General features: G+C 45.0%; 2 protein-coding genes across 3 annotated transcripts in view; one reads left to right on the forward strand and one right to left on the reverse strand.

Moving 5' to 3' along the window:
- Window positions 1–859: 859 nt before the first annotated feature.
- On the forward strand, window positions 860–11,659 carry LOC308162809 (WD repeat, SAM and U-box domain-containing protein 1; the record flags this gene model as incomplete). The annotated part of the gene is made up of 11 exons (XM_080536950.1): window positions 860–1,257; window positions 1,813–2,000; window positions 3,009–3,095; window positions 4,780–4,873; window positions 5,469–5,502; window positions 6,278–6,318; window positions 6,424–6,545; window positions 7,416–7,442; window positions 8,613–8,798; window positions 11,212–11,346; window positions 11,493–11,659. 11 exons carry the CDS (start codon window positions 860–862, stop codon window positions 11,657–11,659), a joined length of 1,479 nt encoding a protein of 492 aa, XP_080393076.1.
- A 681-nt stretch (window positions 11,660–12,340) lies between these two features.
- Window positions 12,341–19,154, reverse strand: part of tanc1b (tetratricopeptide repeat, ankyrin repeat and coiled-coil containing 1b) — a 117,634-nt gene continuing 110,820 nt past the window's right edge. For both annotated transcript variants that reach the window (XM_080537135.1, XM_080537134.1), the window contains exons 23-26: window positions 18,172–18,263; window positions 16,433–16,579; window positions 15,755–15,855; window positions 12,341–15,577 (exon numbers count right to left, since the gene is read on the reverse strand). In XM_080537135.1, coding sequence (XP_080393261.1) covers window positions 13,963–15,577; window positions 15,755–15,855; window positions 16,433–16,579; window positions 18,172–18,263 — 1,955 coding nt within the window. In that variant the 3' untranslated portion in view covers window positions 12,341–13,962. The remainder of the gene's footprint in view (window positions 15,578–15,754; window positions 15,856–16,432; window positions 16,580–18,171; window positions 18,264–19,154) is intronic.

A 19,154-nucleotide genomic window follows, 5' to 3' on the forward strand; every position in this document is an offset into this window, starting at 1 on the left:
TGTGTGTCTGTGTCTGTGTGTGAGTATATTGAAACATTTGATACACTATCCTGTTAGAAACACTGACTGACGGATTCAGTTACACTGTACGGACGGACAGTCAAGGTTATAGGGAAAAGTATGTGTATCACCACTCCTTTATGAGTAGCCTACTGTCTCAGTGATTGGGCTTATCAGTGAAGTTGACCCGACCAAGTCGTACAGTACATGGAAACATATTTCTATAGTGACGAGGGGAGGGCCGTGTCACATGATTGTGATGAGAGTGTTTAAAGAGAACTAACAAAGGGGGAAGTAGTGGACTTTGTCGCTTGCAGCACCTGCCAGGTAAGGTAAGAGACGCACTGGGTCATTTGTCCTGGTCGTCGTCGACATGTTGCCTTCTTCAGTCTCCATATTACATATACCATTATTCGAATAACCCGTAATGATTAATGCGATAGTTGTAGTGGTCTTTATCTGTCCTCTTCTTTACATGTGGTGACGTTAGAATTATAAGGTTCTATCTCCATTTTTGGTCAAAATTGAGTTTTTTACATAATCTGATCCATTAGGTGTTTATTAATGCCTGTGTGGTGTTATTTTTTAAATGTTTATTTTTTGTTTGTTAGTAATTCATAAAATACAAAGGTTCCATCTCACAAAACATAATGGAATGTAAAAACTTTGACGCTCAATATCTCTGAACTGCCCTAAACGGAGATAGAACCTTATCATTCTAAGCTCACGATGGGAGATAACAAAATAGGCTTAAGTTGCGTGGCCATAATGCTAGGGTTGTTGCGCCACCTTGTGTAATAAGATTGTCAACTTTTTCTATTTACAGGGTACGGTATATATAATATTATACAGTGACAAAATGGTGTCGTTAGTGTGCACCCTCCAAGACCACCGAGATGATGTCAACTGGTGCGCCTTCTCCCCCACCCTCCTGGCCACCTCCTCCGGGGACAAGACCTTACGCGTCTATGACACCCAGGACTTCTCCGAGCTGCCCTTCTCCCCCCTCTCGGGCCACGGGTATGGGGTTCACTGCTGTAGTTTCAGTCATTGTGGCAGACACTTGGTCACCTGTTCTACGGATGGTACAGTGATCGTTTGGAGTATGATAACGGGGGGTAAGGTGTCCGTGTTAGAACACCCGGGGCGCAGTCCTGTCCGGGTGTGCGCTCTCTCCGCCGACTCCTCCCTGATGATATCTGGGGCCTCTGATGGAACTGTGGCCCTTTGGGACTTCCACTCCAAGACATTACGCAGGTACTAGATCACAACTAAATGTCTAAATTGTATATTGTTATTGTCCCCAGAGATTAAGTGAAATAATCAACATACCAGTAATAGACATTTTCATTATAGGCCTAATTATAGTAATGGATGATGAATGTATGTTACGGTACATGTGGGAAGACGGTACATGTGGGAAAACTAGGGTTAGGGTTAGGTGCTACGTCGACTTGGTACATGCTGGCATGTCTAACCCTAACCCTAATCCTATCCCTAACCCTAACCCTAACCCTACCCCTACCCCTAACCGTAGCACCCTAGCACCTAACCCTAACCCTAGTTTTCCCACATGTACCGTAACATATAGATGATATTCTTGGCCTGCCTGTGGATCTGTTGTGATAATTATTCTGTATCATATGTTTAAAGATTCTGTGATTATCCTGTTCATCATCTGATCATAAATATATGCCTCCCATGTACTGTCCCCCCTGCCCCCACCCCCCCACCCCTCAACTTAGCAATAGTCAATAAGTTGAATATCAAAACAAGTCTCAACCCACAATATCCCACCATTTAACTTCCCAGATGTGACACAGTGACAGAAGCCACAGTGGTGGCATGCTGCTTCTCTCCATGTGGACAGATGTTTGTAACAGGATGCACCCAGGGGGACATCAAAGTCTGGGACGGGGACATGAACCTGCGACACACTGTGAAGGACGCCCACGACCTCGGGGTGAACTGCTGCCACTTTGCACCCCAGTATAAGATTGGTACGGTGAAAACGTACATTATTATTAAACAAAATAATGGTTTTGATCTGAGATGCTAATATGAATCATTTCTGTGTAGGCTATTGTATTTCAATGGAGTAAGTATTCCTATTCCGAAGATGGCTCAATCACAGCTGTATTTTAACTGTAGAGGAATATGTGACAGGGTCCAGACATTGAGTGGGATTTTCAACACTTCGTAATATGAAAAAAGAAGCTGGTCTTTCATGCAACTTGAGAATTGCCGACATGCAGACCTTTTCACCAGACCGTATCACAGAGTATTATGCGTAAACTGAAAAAAAGCCATACATAGTAAAAACTGTGATGTGATGTGAAGAGACATGTCACTCCCCTCCATCCTCCCAACAGCCCCAGGCCACGCCCCTTCCCTGCCTGCTCATCCCACCTGATCTCCTTTACTAATCACCAGCCACCCCTACTATAGTCTGTTCCCTTCAGTGTTGTGTTGGTGTATGTATGTGCATGGGGTGGTCTAATCCCTTGATCCTTTGAGTGCATGACTGACAATAGTACAGTAAGTACTGTATGCAGTTATGTATGTTTAATGATTACCTTCTAGCGCTTTCAGACTTTCATAGAAATTGCTATTTAGAAACTCCATTACTGTAACCTTTCTAGGGCTTCAGGATGTTCAATTGTCAACTCTAGTTCAAACCATTCTTGGCATGCATTTTCAAACGGTGGGCTAACGGTAAGCTCGCTCGATCAATCTTAAACGTCATCATCACTATTGCCACGTCTCTCCATATAATTCAATGGTTGTGAGGAATGTTAAAACACACTACAAATGAACTGCCTGGAATGCATTGTTACTGCAGCCAAACACTTGAAACAATATTCCCATAACCAACGTTTACTTCCATTTCAGATGTTTTTTTATTGTTATGATTGTTATTATCAGGGCAATAGCCTGGCTTGAGTCTGAGCCAACATGATGATTGTGATGGAGAGTGAATGTGCTGGTTTTGTTCCCCTGCTCCACAGAGGGCTGTTCACTGCACTTTCGATTGGCCTCCTGTGGTCAGGACAGCCAGCTGAAGATATGGACCGTCTCCTGGCATGGAGGAGCAGGTAGGCTGCTTCCAGACATTGTTGGTCTACTGTAGGTACGGTAATTCAGTTCTGTATATTTGGCTCTGTGCCATCATCCCCTGTCATATGTTAGCAATCATACCATGACCAAACTACAAACAGAACTTAGTCTAAAACAGACAGATAGCAGCTTTCCTTATTTTCCTTTCCAAGGTTCCACAGATTCTCCTGTGCTTTTTTTCTTTTCTTCTTTTCTTTCTCCAGTTTACATGCAGGTCAAATGGCTAAGCTGTCTCTGTTGCTGTGGAAACGGCAGTTTCCTGGGTGTGATGCTGTGCGTCCTGAGCGTTGCTCCTCTGGGGGGCTGTTGTGGTGCCTTTGTCTTAGAGAAGCATGCTGACGGGGGCGCACAGGGAATAGAGCCAGGGAGCAGCACATGTCACTCAAGTCTGCAGAAACGGGTTGTTATTGTCCCACATACAGAGGAAATTGTCTTTTGCAGATGGGCTTAGCTGCACGGCTGGAATTGTAATACTCCCTCATTGTTCTGCTCTCTTTTGTACCGGTATAACCTACCGTATAACACGGTACATGTGACCATGCTTTAGCCGAGTCGTTTTTCTTTCCCTGTATTGTGCTGTTTGTGTATTAGGAATATGGTTATCTCTTCTCGTTCTAATTTACTCTGAATATGCGTTGCTCCTGCCTGTAAAAGGCCCAATTAAAATAAGGTCAACGAGATTCTGAATTAATCGCCAGGAGGGGGAAATAAATGTAGATAAGATGACAGACTGGTGTTTGGTTTGGAGAGGTGTGTTTTTTTGAACAGCTTGTGGATCAACAGACACGTAAATGATTGTTACTCAACAGAAGTGCAGGCCAGTGAAACAGTATAGTCTCTCTCTCTCTCTCTCTCTCTCTCTCTCTCTCTCTCTCTCTCTCTCTCTCTCTCTCTCTCTCTCTCTCTCTCTCTCTCTCTCTCTCTATGGTCTACCCTCTTATAAGATATTCCTATGAAAAGGTCAGTGTCCACAGTGCTCTTTAGTGGTGACTGACTAGTTTGTTGTTCCAGCTGTGCTGTAGTTGGGATCAAAGTAAGGGGATGATGGCCTGGGGCTGAATGCCCAGATCTCAAGAGGGTGTGCTGTGCTCTACTTGTGGTCACAGTGCAGGGGTGGTTGTTGCTTCTGACCTTTTGACTCAGGGTTAGTGTTTAACGGTCCAGGGGGTTGGTCAGGTGTAGGAGAGATTACAGACAGACAGTGGGTTATGCTCGAGTTGTGGTCAGAGTCAACTTGAAACTGACACTACTGGATGGTCAGTCTTCCATCTGGGGTTGATACAGGCAGTGGGGGAGTGTGCTGAGGGTCTCTATAACTGTGTGTGTGTGTGTGTGTGTGTGTGTGTGTGTGTGTGTGTGTGAGAGAGAGAGAGAGCCACACACAGAGAGAGAAACAGAGGCATACAGACCACAGAGACAGTGTGTGTGTGTATCTAGGGGGCTCTGTCTTTGCATGTGAGAGGGCGTGTGTATGTCCCTGTCCTGGCGTGTGTGACAGTGGAGGGAGAATGAGGTCTTGTAACAGATTGTTTCCATGATATCAAAATGCACTGTTAGTATTTGTCCTTTAGAATTGTACATGTATGTGGACATAAATAAAGCATTTAAAATGTGTGTGTGTGTGTGTGTGTGTGTGTGTGTGTGTGTGTTATTGGTCCCTAGGGTGTCAGATGAAGCTGCTCCACACACTGACTGACCAGTTGGCCCCTGTGCTCTCCTGTGCTTTCTCCTCTGATGCTGAGCTGATCGTCTCTGGGTAAGCATTATGACTGCCAATGGCCCCTGGCATAGATCACTTTGTCTTACCATGACTGATGGATAGATGATTCAGTTACTTAGACAAATGTATTTGTAAGTCGCTTTGGATAAAGGCATCTGCTAAATGTAAAAAATGTAAAAATGGTTAGACCCTCAGCCATGCCTGTTCTCCTACTGGTTATACTCCTATAAACAGGGTTTACATTATTCAATCTTGCTCAGCATTTTATTAAACATACTATATCTTGCAATGTTTTCTACCAAAAATTCGTCTCTGGCCATGTCTACTGAATGACAACCCTCATGAATACTGCAGGAGAAACAAACTGTTTTCCCTCATTTTGCTGTTTCCCTATTTGGCCACTAGGGGGATCCATGCTGTTACATTCTGCCTTGTTGAATCTCACACATCTGCTGTGTGTCTGTGTGGTTAGAAATATTTTAGCTTCAAGCCTACATTAAACAGTAGGCTACAGTTGTTTTTGGTAATCTCTTTCTATTATGCAGTGCTTGAGTATATAGGCCTGCCTGTTTACTTTTCATTAAAGATTATCCTGTAATTAAGTGTATGAATATTTCCTATCTTCCAACAGCTCAGTGGATAAAACAATCGCAGTGTACAACGCAGTAAGTACAATTCTGTGTTGTATGTGTGTCCTACAGGGGGGTATTCCACATACGTTGATTAGTACATTTGCGATTAAAAGGAAAGCCTCGTTCAGGCAACTCTTGATTGGGATTCAAGTCTCAAGTGATCACTCGAATGAGAATCAGCCTTGTGTCATCAATGTTCACGCAAGCCCGAATTGGAAATGGAGGTTCGAATCCCGCTTCTGACATACACTTTTTACTGCATTTCGCTGTCTGATTGTTGTACTCTGCAAGAAGTTGAATGTAATCTAAAAATAATATGTTTAAAATGATGGTGTAGGCTAATTTATTAGAGAACTGACATAACGGTAATAATGGTGTTTGAAGCCTTTCTGACTTGTAAATGATGTTCTTCTAGCATTGTAACTGGACCCTGGATTTGGCATAGATGATCATTTCTTATGATTACTGATGGATAGACGATTCACTTACTTATGTAGACAGATGTATTTATTGTACATCGATTTGCATGAAGGCGTCTGTTAAATGTCAAGAAAATAAACATACAAATAATTAATGCATAGCAACCCAAGCAGCGAATTATTTGAGCCACATTCATGGAACGGAACTCGAGCTGAAATTATTGCGAAATATAAAAAATAGTCTTGATCATCTCTAATCGCGCTAGGAGGAATGGGGCCCAGGTCTGCTTAAGGTGTTGCTCTTCCACAAATCATCGTCTGGACACACTGTAAACATTGGACATACCAGACATTCCGGTTTGTCAATGTGTGCTTTTTCTTCCTTGTAGGACCAGGGAGTCCTTCTTCACTCTTTGAAGCAGCATGATAGGTACATGACCTGCCTGTTACCCCCTGCTGTTATACAACTCACTGCATTAGCATTGAGATATTTTGAATTCCTGTCCCCCCTCATCTCCCTCCCTCCTTCTTTCAGGTATGTGACGGCCTGTGCCTTTTCCCCGACCAAGCCACTGATGGCCACTGGCTCCATGGACAACACTGTCAAAGTCTGGAGGCTGGGAGATGGGGATGGACGCAGCGGATGCAGCGGCCAGGGTAGGTCCTGTACCACTGGGTAGGTAGAGTACCACCAGGGTAGGTGGAGTAATACTGGGTAGGCAGAGTTACCGGGGTGGTGCTGTAAATGTTAAATCTTTTTGAGACGACTACCTCTGGTTTAATCCTAGCAGCCCTTTTGACCGCTCATTCACTCACTCTCATAAGGAGTGTATTGGGACTGTGGCTCCAGAGGGAGAGGGGCCTGTGAAAGGCTTCAGAAAAGGTGGGCTTACTGTGGGGAGAGGGCCCGGGCTGATTGACAGTAGTTAGGGCAGATAGCCAGCTACGTTCCGGAGGGCCTCCACTAAATGGACTGCACTAGTCTCTTGAGGGAGCAGGGATCAGGCTGCGTCGCTCTCAAAAGGCAAATATGAAAAATAGTGCTCAAAACACAATATATGAAGGCAGCAATGCCCCCAAAATCCAGCTGGGGTATCAGACATCACAGGGGATTCCCATCTGGGAGTAGTCTTGTTGACAGAGCAAATTCCAAGCCCTCTCTCCCTCGCTCCGCTATAAACACATTCCTCTTTGATCATGTCCGTTCTCATTTTCTCTGGAATGTGTCACTGTGTGAGAGCACTGCATGGTATCATGCCTGTCCAGCTACTTCCTGTCACCTGTTCAAGAATGGCAACCATTCTAGTTGACATTGTATTCCCGTTTGTGTGTGGTTCCCTTGAGTTACCGGTACTTCAGGTACTCTATGGTGTTGAGCGGTAATGTTGCTTGAGCTCGGAGGACAATACCACAGATGCTGTTCAAAAACAATGTATGTACAATAGTTTAACAGAAAGAAATACAAGTAACATACAGATTACATTGTGTGTGCTTTGAGGATTAATTTGTCCCTCTTGTGTTTTCTAGCTGCAGCAAGGACCTCCCCATGCAAAGGTAAGAAACACATACTGTCCTGGCTTCAACCGTTCTAAAACGCCCTGATAATGTCCATATATACGTTATGTTCTCTCTTTTAAACATGGGACAGGGGCATCAGCTGTTACTTTTACAGGTCTCCCAGTAGAGTAGAGACCACTAATACTGTAGATCACATGTCCCTGGGCCTCAACCAGAGTCCAGAAAAGAAACCATGATGACTTGCTAAGTGAAAGGGATGATGATGATACTGATGATGAAGAGGCTTAGGTACTGTATATGGGCATTTCCCCAAGAGCGTAACCTTTCCTGATAGAAGTGTACAGTGGAGTATTATTTATTCTCTCTCTCTATATATATATATACTGTACATGCAGACTTGACAAGTGGACTGTTACTGTACTGTTTAATGGTTCTCTGGTATGTCTCTACTGATAGTGCAGCTGCTTTTCCTCTGAGGAGTAGAACATTAATCCTTTATTTTCCAAGTATGTTTACTGAAGGGGGGGATTTTATTATTTAGGGAGGCCCTCTAGATGGACAAGAAAGTGAATGATGAGGATGACACAGTGATAGAAAAGGGGAAGGGAGAGAGAAAGAGGTGTGGCAAACCAAACAAGTCCTGTTAATGAGAAATACCTCCAGTCCCAACACTGTTATCAGTCAGCGGCCTAATGATGGGATATGTAAAGCATGAGGTGCGCCATGGCGTCATTAGCGAGCACAGCAGCACAGCCATTCTATCTTACAGATACATGAGAAATGATAGCCACTCAGACAATGTCACATGAAGGTTGTCTTTGATGAGCAGTGCGCCTGTAAAGACTAGGAAAACACAACCGAGGAGGAGGAGGAGGAGGTGGTGATAAATATTCCCAGGACGTTCAAAACATGATTAAAGAAGGTGAAAGCCGGCTGAGCGTGTTAGAAAGAAGCACTGCTGGTCTGTCTTTTATCTCCACATGTGAGAAGAAGTGGTCGTTCGCTATCTGTACACCGAGCGAGTGAGGGCTTTGTGTGGAATGTGTGGAAAGTGTTTTGGTGGGATCCGATTAGTATTGTGCAGGAGACTGGGGGAGGAGGGGTGAGTGTGTGTGTGTGGACGGGGGACGGGGGACGGGGGGTGAAGGAGACACATGGGAAAGGACTTCCTCCTCCTTTCCTGTTCTGTTGTTGTGTGTTCCACAGGAAGGAAGCAGCAGTCGGGTGGCTCCAGGTCGCTGCTGGTGAGTGACTGGTCAGAGGAGGAAGTGGCAGCCTGGCTGAGTGAGGAGGGACTGGAGGAGCTGGTCGGCACCTTCAAGGACAACAACATAGACGGGTCTGAACTGATGGGCCTGAGCAGAGAGACCCTGGCTGTGGAGCTGCGCGTCGGTAAGTGGCATTCGGGACACACACACAATGTGTGCACGCATACATGCTCAAAACACATAAACACACACCCTGAGCATTGGTAAGGGCATGGCATTCAAAACACGCGCACACACACACACACACACACACGCACACACCTCATGCCTGTTGGATGACATCTCTCAACGAAAGGGCACAGGAGTAACCATGGGGATTACTGTTTATCCTGCATTATGATGAATTTCTGTTGGAATGAATGCCACCAGGGCTTTTCCCTGGGTCCTAATCTCCCGTCAATGCTTCCAAAATGGTAATCAGCTTTTGGGTCCAACATGCTGTAACATTACTACCTCCAAATTGTCCACTGCGCTCCAATATTACTTGCTTATATAATTTGCTGGAGACCATATCCTATCAGATGACCTTAGATGTCAGAGAAAAAAAATAATCTCCCTGAAAAATGGGATTTGTGGATTGGGGGCTAGACCAGTGTCTTAAATGTACCTTTGGCACACGCCAATCCTCAATGATGCTAGGAAAGAATAGTATTTTCTCTAGGTCTCCATCTGGACACAACATGACTGTGATAAATTCAGATAAGCAATTATACAGCTCAGCGAAAGCACCATATGTTAATCCAAGGTGTGGGCTGCACAGAGCAGTTTGTACCATGAAGTCTCTCTCATGCTCTGCGTTGCCACTAATGTCAACTGTACCATTCTCTGAAGATGCAGTACACTGTGTACTGTACACGGTGAAATACATTAGATTCCTCCTATGTTACTCCATGAAATATTCACAATGCTTAAGAGTGGAAAAAGTTTCTCACATGCATTGTTCACCATTCTCTGTAGAGGCTAAGACTCTCTATGAACCCCACCCACAGTAAGAGAACAGTGGCACACTGCATATTATGGATGTGTCCTTTCACCATAGCTTAATGATACAATACCACATATTTAATAGACATAATAAATGTCAGCCAGCCATATATAGATTCATCAAAGTACCCTAATGTAATGAAAGAGAATCCCAATAACTTTAAAGTAGTTACGGTATGTAGAACAGTGCAAAAACGTGTTTGAGATGGAAAGACAATTTTGTGCAATTCCCTTATTCATATATAAGGTAATTGCATGACTGATAGGTTCAGCAAGTTTGATTGAGAGAAGACATTGATTGAGTGTGTGCTTCTCCCAGTACTGTCTCCGTTGGCGATGTGAACTATGTGATTGCAGTGCAGTGCTTGATCTATACTGCTGTATCTGCACTGTGGTGTCATCCAATCACAGTTAGGGTTTTCTCAACATTGTCCCACATGGGGCTCTTCTACGGGATTGCAGGTGCTGCTTTATTAATTACATTTACCAAGACGCTGAAGTCATCATAACCTGGTGCCATAATCTAAGTGATGCGTGGTGGTGGCATGGATTCGATCGTGTGTGTGTGTGTGTTTACGTGCTTACACATCTGTTTGGGAGTGTCTGTGGGTGAGTGTGTGTTTCCCCTTGAGCGCAAAGCCAGCAGGCAACGGCAGCATACTGATTACGAGTGCGTTCCAAACGAATACGCCGGCGCCCGACAGGGAGAGGTTCTGATTGAAAGAGATCACTCCTGGTTGTTTTGAACGAGGGAGGTTGATTTGTGTCGTCCCTTATTACATCCCTGAGGAAGAGCTCGAAAGACGAAACCTGCAGCTTGTTCCACAGAGGCTCGCTATGAATCATCCACTATAGACTACTACATTGTCTGTAGAAGACAGGTGGCACAGTGGCAGCCGGCATCACCATGCCAGGGAGACGCACGCTGCTCTCATAAAGACGGCATGCGGGTGGCAGCCAGCACGTCATTTAAACCTCTGTTCTTCTATTCTATTGTGTAACTTTAGGGTTCATAAGAACTTATGTAGTGAGCTTAGTAAGCTTTGAGTGGTTGCTTTGCTGCGTGTCGAGTGATAGCAGCACATCTTCTGTGGCTGGCTCTTTTCCCTCCCGTGAACAAGAAACATTTACATGACAGCTCCAAGAAATCCTCAGGGATGGCTTTTTACCTTGCCTGCTTTTGGGAAACAGAGCCGTTTAAACCGTTCTGTGAAACTGTGAATCATTCGTTCCTTCTGTCTGTGTGAAGATGGATGAGGGAGAGGCCAAGCAGGTTTATGCATCTCTCCCTCTTATCAGGGAAGCCCAGTTGAAGCATACATTCTGTTGAACAGTGGACGCTGTCACCTTCATGGCTGTGTGTCTCTAGACCCAGACCGTAATGAGGGGCTGTCTCTGACAGCACTGTGACAAGCATGGGCTAATGGCCAATCCTCACACATGCTATTTTCAGTTTGGTAAAGGTGCCATGTACTGTACTGTTGAGAAACTGTTATTATTAAAGACTCCACAGTTTTGACTGATCTTCTTTTTTTTTTTTAATGTTGTTTCAGAGTCGTTAGGCCTTCGTGGTAGAGTCCTGAGGAAGATCGAGGCCCTAAAGGCAGAGTTGACCGGCTCAGGTTCCCCAGATGAGTTCCTGTGCCCCATCACCAGAGACGTGATGAGAGACCCCGTCATTGCTGCAGGTGAGCGGTGGAAGGGCTAAAGGTTTAACCTAAACCTCTACATCAGGCCCATACTGTATGAGCGTACTGTAGTCAATGTTTATTAATCGCTGCAGACAGCTGGCTTTCACTGAAACCTACTTTAATTTTCACATTTTAATGAATAGATGGCTATTCTTACGAGAGAGAGGCGATTGAGAGTTGGATCGGCGCTAAGAACCGCTCCAGTCCCATGACGAACTTACCTTTACCAACCACACTGATCACACCCAACAGAACTCTGAAGATGGCCATTGGTCGCTGGAGGGCCACCAGTGAGGGATGCTGCAAATGAGTAACTTCCTCTACATTTCAGAATCCAGCCAGTCAGTTGTGATTGCTGAAAATCAGTGATTTTAAGCCAGGGCTACACCTGGTATTAACAGGTCTATTCAGTTTGTGTCCACAATCAATAGACAAGCTGTGAACTGACTGATCAGATGTTCCTGACCACCTTCCTGCACTGCGTGCAATCGTGATCTGATGGTGATGTTCAGGTACCGAAGGTCTCATGTTAATACTAATAATACTAATAATAAGTGTAACCGCTGTCTTATAGATGAAATAATAGCACTTATCAATGCATGAGTGAAATGCCTTATAAGTTATTAAACATGCAGTTTGAAACATGATTTTGTTCAAAGCCAAACTAGAATAACTTGTGCCTGTGCAGAAATAGGCCTTATCTGAACAGTAGAGTAATTAGTAGAATAATAATCAACATTGATTACACAGCATTTCAACAAGCATATTAGACTGAGTTATAGAGGTATTTAAATCAATGATCTGTAGCCTATTGAACAGCTCCATTTTGAATCATATTGCTATTTATGTTTCCCTAAATGCACAATAAATGAGATGTGAATGTATTGCTAATGATCTATTAGGCCTCTTCCTTCACCAGGGCCCTACTGTACAATGAGAGCCAGCAGGCCTGGGTGTTTTCACTGGGACTTTATTTCCCCTTGGTGGCTATGGCAGTAATGTTTTATTACAGCTTGTGATAACGGAGAATACAGCTCACAATACTGAAGGACATGGCAACAACTGCAAGTAACATACATATTAAAATAGAATGGATGGCTCCCCGAGCCCCGCCCCCAAATTTTTCTTTATAGATTTTTAAAAATCTTTATTATAAACTGCAATTGTGGCATGCACTTAAACCAATATAAACTGAACAAAAATATAAACGCAACACGTAATCGTTTTAGCTTTAATTTTTGAAATCATTGTTGTCAGATGAGTTGAAAAATAATACTTTTTCTATCTACACAAAAGGCCTATATCTTTCAAATTTTGTTCAAATCTGTGTTAGTGAGCACTTCTCCTTTGCCGAGATAATCCATACACCTGACAGGTGTGGCATATCAAGGTAAATACATTTCTCTTCAAGATAAAACTGCATATTTTAGAGTGACCTTTTATTGTGACCAGCCTAAGGCACACCTGTGCAATAATCATGCTGCCTAATCAGTATCTTGATATGCCGCAACACCTCAGGTGGATGGATTATCTCGGCAAAGGAGAAGTGCTCATTAACACAGATTTAAACAAATTTGTGAACAAAATTTAAATTTCGCCGTTTTGTGTACATAGAAAAAGTCTTAGATCTATGATTTCAACTCATGAAAAGTGTTGCGTTTATATTTTTGTTCAGTGTAATTTCGACAGAGCTTATTATTGAAATCGTAAAATGTCTTAGTAGCTGTGCAAAAATAACTATATAAAATATATTGCTTTTACAATTAACCAAGCCATAGGCACTGTAAATAAATTAACCTAGACAGCAACAACAAGCAGATACAGAGAGGATTTAGTTTTAACGTTATTGGCCGATTTATAGAATGTACAAACATATAAACAAATACATTTTTAGAACTTTTAAACACCATCTGAACCAAATTGTGCATAAAATAAAACTCAAAATACACATTTGAACAAGTCAATACACTGACACAGACCTTCACTCGTAAGAAGGAAAAATACGTATTTACTGTATATATACACAAAGTGAGGATCTACAACATCCTTCTTAGAACACAGGAATGCCCATCTCAAACCAATCCTTAAATCTCCCCTCTATATACTGTATATCTCAACTTTCCCACTTCCATCAGCACCATTGATGTGATGAACACAGTTCAGATCCACACTGTCTTAAAATTGAAATCTGAATAGATCAGTAATAGCATCATACTGTAATATAATATGTTGTATAAGCACTTGAAAGGCCTATGTAAATGCGTAAAGTGCTGTCACTGTTGTGTCTATCCGAACATGCCCAATGACTGTCTCAGTGCAATGTCTTCAGCTTGGCTGAACGAGAGAGGGAGAGCATGTTGTCCTGTAACAGAAGCAAACAGCCAATCGATGCACTAGAAGGAAAGAAAGAAAGAAAGAATCTGGACCAATCATAATGCTGCCTGCGGTCCATATTGACAGGGGGAGGTTGGACAAACATAGTTTGCATACTTCTTAAAAAAAGGTTTCAACTTAAAACACAATTTCTTTGATGGGCTGGTAAAAACTTAAGCAATCCCTCCAATAATGTTTTTGTTTGATAACATGTGCGTGTAGAAAGTGGAGAAATTATCTCTACACATTTGACTCTATAAACGATCGCTTTGGTTTCATCGAAGCTACGTGGATGGCAGGATTATCTCGGGATAAGCCGGGCTGCTTGGGTTTGCTGTCTGCGTAAGCGTGTGCCATGGCGATCGCTGGCTTGGATTCCTTGTAACAGGTGGCCGCTTGGCAGAACTTCTCCACAAATTCCTTGGAGTGCATTCCGTTCTGCAGGCTCCCCATGGCACCCTGAGATGGAGCTTTGTGCTGCTGCTGCTCCTGGTAAGTGCTCCCTGGTTTGGCATAGGGCACCTCGCAGTTCACCGCCTGCAGACCCATGCCAGTCATGGTGTGGCACACTAATCCCTCGGAGGAGTGACTCTGCCAGCTGCGGCCTGCGGGCTGCAGACCTGGGTGGCTCTGGAGGCCTTGGTGCTGCAGTTGCTGAATCTGCTGCTGCTGCTGCATCTGCTGCTGCAGCTGCAGAAAGCGAGCCGTCTTGTCCATGACGCCCATGAAGGGCCTTGGTTTATAGTCGACAGTGGCTCCGCCCTGCTTGGCCTTATCTGTGGCGGTGGTCTTGGTGCGCACGTCCGGGCCCTGCAGTTTACCACTGTCTGAGAGGCTGCTGCTGGAGGCCAGGCTGCTGGTGGAGCTGGATACTCTGATGCTGCTGCCTCCTCCCTGGGACCCAGGCCCAGACACGCCGCTGCTGCCCCCGTGTTCCCTCCTCAGCTCCTGGCCTCCGTCCTGGTGACCGTGGCCCCCCAGGCCCGAGCTCAGCCCGTCCAGGGAGGATACCGAGTGGGCAGAGAGCCGCTCTTGGCCCTTGGAGCCACAGGATGAGTAGGAGGCCTGGGAGGAGTGCTGGCTCTCGCTGTCACAGTGGTGGCTCATACCGTGGGGGACAGCCGTGGACAGGCACTCGCCGTACACAGGCTCGTCAGCAGGGGGCATTAGAGGGCTTATGTCGATGCCCGGCCCGGCCTTGAGCGCGCTGGACATGTGTCGGCTGGGTAGGGGGCTGGAGGGGGCGTACTGAGACTTGCCCCCTGAGCGCCCCCCACCGCCACCCCCAGACTGCAGGGAGCTCATGTGCTGGTTGGTTTTGACGATCTGGGCTTGTTTGGTGGGCTGTAGAACGAGGCCCTGCTGGGGCAGGGGCTCCCGGGGGTAGCGGTGGGTTAGCCTGCCTGGCGGAGACCCAGGCCTGGTGGAGCTGTGGTTCTGACCCTGGCTCTGCTGAGCCAGGCTGAGGGGGTCGGGCAAGGTTCTGTTGTGGGAGTAGATGTTCTGAGGCCAAGGCTCTGCTCTCCTGTCATGCTGCGATGCTACCTCCTCCTCCGCCTCCTCCTCCTCCTCATCCACTTCCTTCAGGCCAAGTGTGCTCTGACTCTGGCTGTCCAATCCCCTGCCTAGACTCTGCTGCTCTGACAGCTCCTCCCCCCCTCCCTCCGCTTCCTGTTCCTGGTCTGAGTCGTGGCCAGGCAGGGCCTGGCTGGGCAGCGCCCCCTGGGGTTTGATCTGGGTGCGCTGCATCTGTTTACACTCCTCCTCCACACGTGCCAACAGGCGGCGGATCTCCCGGTTGTTGGGGCACAGCTTGGCTGCTTCGTGCAGGTCAGCCAAGGCAGCAGTGAATTGCCTGTAGAGGGAGGGGGAGAGAGTGAGAGTATGTGAAAGAAAGAAAGAGAGTGAGAGATAAGTGGAAGGGGCTGATAAAATAACAAACAGAATTCCAGTCTCAAATCATGCTAACAATGGCCCCTAAAAAACCCTTGGGGGTGACTGGTCTGGTTACATTCCCAGTGAATAGCTTTACCTGCTGCTCCTCTTGGCTCTGGCCCGGGCATAATAGGCCTCGTAAGACTTGGGTTTCAGCTCAAGTGCCTTCGTTGCAAACTCCTCCGCCATGCCAAAGTCCTGTAGTGAGAGGAAGATCAATAGGATTAAAACCAATAGGGGAAATGCTGATTGTCTATTGTCTAGTCTGATCGTTTATGGGGAAAAAAGACTGACATTCCCCACTAATACGGCTAATGGCTACAAGCATGCTAGTGCTTATGAAGCGCTCCTCAGTGTATAATTAGCCTTGAGACAAATCAGACTCACTCAATTGGACAGCTTAATAACTATAATTTTGTTAGGCTAGTAGATGGTATTATTGAATGAATTCAATCTGTTTCCATGGGGATTGTGCTTTTCTTAATGCATTTTTCATTGATCAGAGCTCTAAGGAAAATTGGCAGTGAAATTGTATCTTGGGTCTTTTTAAAATATCTGTCTACTCCTCACTAACAGCAATACTCTTGGCAAAACAATTAATTAGTTAGTTTTAGTCTGGGCTATGTGTTTTATATGACTCAATCCCATCAAATGTCAGTGGAATACATGAACTGATCACATAGGATGTCTCTGGATGAATGTCCTTTGAAATCCCTGGAGGTGATGAACATGGCCGCTGGATGAAAGAAAAGAGGGTTGAAGATGGGCAGCTTACGTTGGTTTTCCTGCGACAGCGGGAGAGGTTGAGGTACAGAGACACCCTCAGCTCTTTGAAGGCCTTCAGGTCGTCACCAAAGCCTTCCCTGGGAAACTTCCTCAGAGCGTACTGGTACCTCTGGGCCGCCTCTTTCATCTTCCCTTTCTGGTGGTGGGAGAGAGGGAGGGAGGGATGAAAGGAGAGGAAGATTTGGAGAGGGGGTAAAAATGTAGAGGGCAAGGGAGACGGGGGGGGGGGGGGGGGGACAGAAAGGACAAGGCGGTTTGTCAGATTCTCCCACAACAGCCAAGCAGCACCTCACACTCTCCATTCGTCAGTCAGTCTCTCTCACTCACTCACCCATTTCACCTGAGTAGATTGTCTTTTCTGCCACAAAACTCAATCTGTTAAATCGTCGCTCCTTTTGTGAGCATAGCACACATACACTCATTCATCTTCACTGCATTTTATTGAGATGGTAAGAAGATGACAATCATTTCATTTTTCTCTCTCGACCAAATTACAGTCTCTGAAGCGTTTTCCATTTCCATTTCCATTTCACACACGCAATCTCGAGCAATCTCTCTTGATACAATCAACCACAACAATTGTAATTATATTGTTCCCATCTGTCTTTTTTTGGGTTGTAAGCCAAGCAAAAAAAAATGAATGTTCTATTCACCAAGAGCACTTTTCACAGTTAACTCTGAAATAAAAGTTTGGAAATTTGTGTTTGGTCGATTATTTCTCTGTTGTTACAATGCCAATTGGCGTTGTATTTTATATCGTTGGAAAGCCTGTTTATTTACCTTTACAATGATTTCCAACTTGTTAGGATCATACATTTGTGGGATGAACAGGACAGCTGATTATGTGGGTAGAGCCCAAGTAATATTTGTAAAAGTTCTCTGCCAATGCTAAACAGTGTATTCTTGTTTTGAGCTTCAGGTGCTGCCAATCAGGTGCCTTTCTAGAGATTTGCAGGCAAGGTTTGCAGGATGTTATGGCATACAGATCTCTGATCAGACGGTCAGGAACAGACTGCATACAGCCAATCTCTGCGCTCATAAGGCTACCCGGGAGACTGGTGTCGACAACACAGACAATGGAACCTGAACATGTGGGGGAATGTCATGTTCAGGTTCTGTCTGCGGAAGTTGGATGGCTGTGTCAAAGTATGGAGATGACGTGAAGAACGCTATGCTGATTGTTGCACCAATCGAGTAATAGCTTTTGGTGGGGGCAGTGTCATAGTATGGGGCGGTATCTCCATCACTGGCAAAACAAGGCTTGTCATCATTGGAAGCCATCTCAACGCTACTGAGGCTCCTGGCCGTGTATTAAATGAATCAAGTGTAAAATTGCCAATATGTCTTGTTTGTTCCTTGTTACTGATAGAGAGTTCAATCATCCAATCCACCAAACAACTCAAAACAAGAGTCAATACCAACAGGAGAATACACTGTTTAGCATTGGCAGAGAATTTTGGCCAATTTTACTTGGGCGCTACCCACATAATCAGCTGTGCTGGTCATCCCACAAATGCATGATCCTTACAAGTTGGACATCTTTGTAAAGGTAAATAAACAGGCTTTCCAATTATATAAAATACAACGCCAATTAGCATTGTAACAACAGAAAAATAAACGACCAAACACAAATTTCCAAACTGCTGAGTTTATGTATCTATATAGTATGCAGTGTCATTGGAGGCTCAGAGTAATAGTGATGTTCCCTTCTGTTTGTTTTCTAAATACCTTATAGAGCAGGTTTCCCTCCTCCATCAACTTCTGTAGGAGAATGATGAGGATATCAGGCTTGGATGTGGCCATGGCCCAAGCAGCATTCCCTGTGGAGCAGAGACGGAGAGAGAGAGAGAGAGAGAGAAATAGAGTAAAGTTACATCAATGCAGCTCCCCAACCCAGGGACTATATTCACTAGGAAATTGGTACAAGGTAAAGTTACCTAAAGATTGTACCTGATCGATCATAAGGCGATGTTCTGTAGCCTTAAGGTATTATTGAAAGCAGTTAAGAGAGAGAAAAGGGGTGAGACACTGAAGAGGAAAAGGAGAAACCATGCAGAGAAAAGCATTCCACTTAAATCACATTGCACAGAAGGAAAAGTGGAGCAGTTCTCAGAAATTCAGAAGAGCATAGACAAACAACCTTTCAAATGTTTCCTATTTCATTAGCATTGTGTGCTACTGTATGTGTGCAGCATACATTACTACCAGGGCAAGGAAGGTGTTTGAGAAAATGCCCATTAGCTAATTCAGAGAGACACGGCTACACCGCAGATGCTAAAATGAGGCAGATAAGCTCCAGGCCTAGATAGCTCAGTGAATGTCATTTGGGTGATAAGTCACATTCTCAAATTAGCCTACCAGCAGGACACCCCAGGGAGAAAGGGGGAACTCTCTCTCTCTCTCTCTCTCTCTCTCTCTCTCTCTCTCTCTCTCTCTCTCTCTCTCTCTCTCTCTCTCTCTCTCTCTCTCTCTCTCTCTCTCTCTCTCTCTCTCTCTCTCTCTCTCTCACACACACACACCCACACACACTCTATCTCGCACTCTCGCACTCTCTCGCACTCGCGCAAACACACACACACACACACACACACACACACACACACACACACACACACACACACACACACACACTCCTGGTAGAAAGTGGTGGTGTCTTTGCCCTTGAATTTGAGAATGAACATGCATAAAACTGCCACCACATTCCATGACAT

The sequence above is a fragment of the Nansenia antarctica genome (genome assembly GCF_963989245.1).
Source record: "Nansenia antarctica genome assembly, chromosome: 7".
NCBI classification, from domain to species: Eukaryota; Metazoa; Chordata; class Actinopteri; order Argentiniformes; family Microstomatidae; genus Nansenia; species Nansenia antarctica.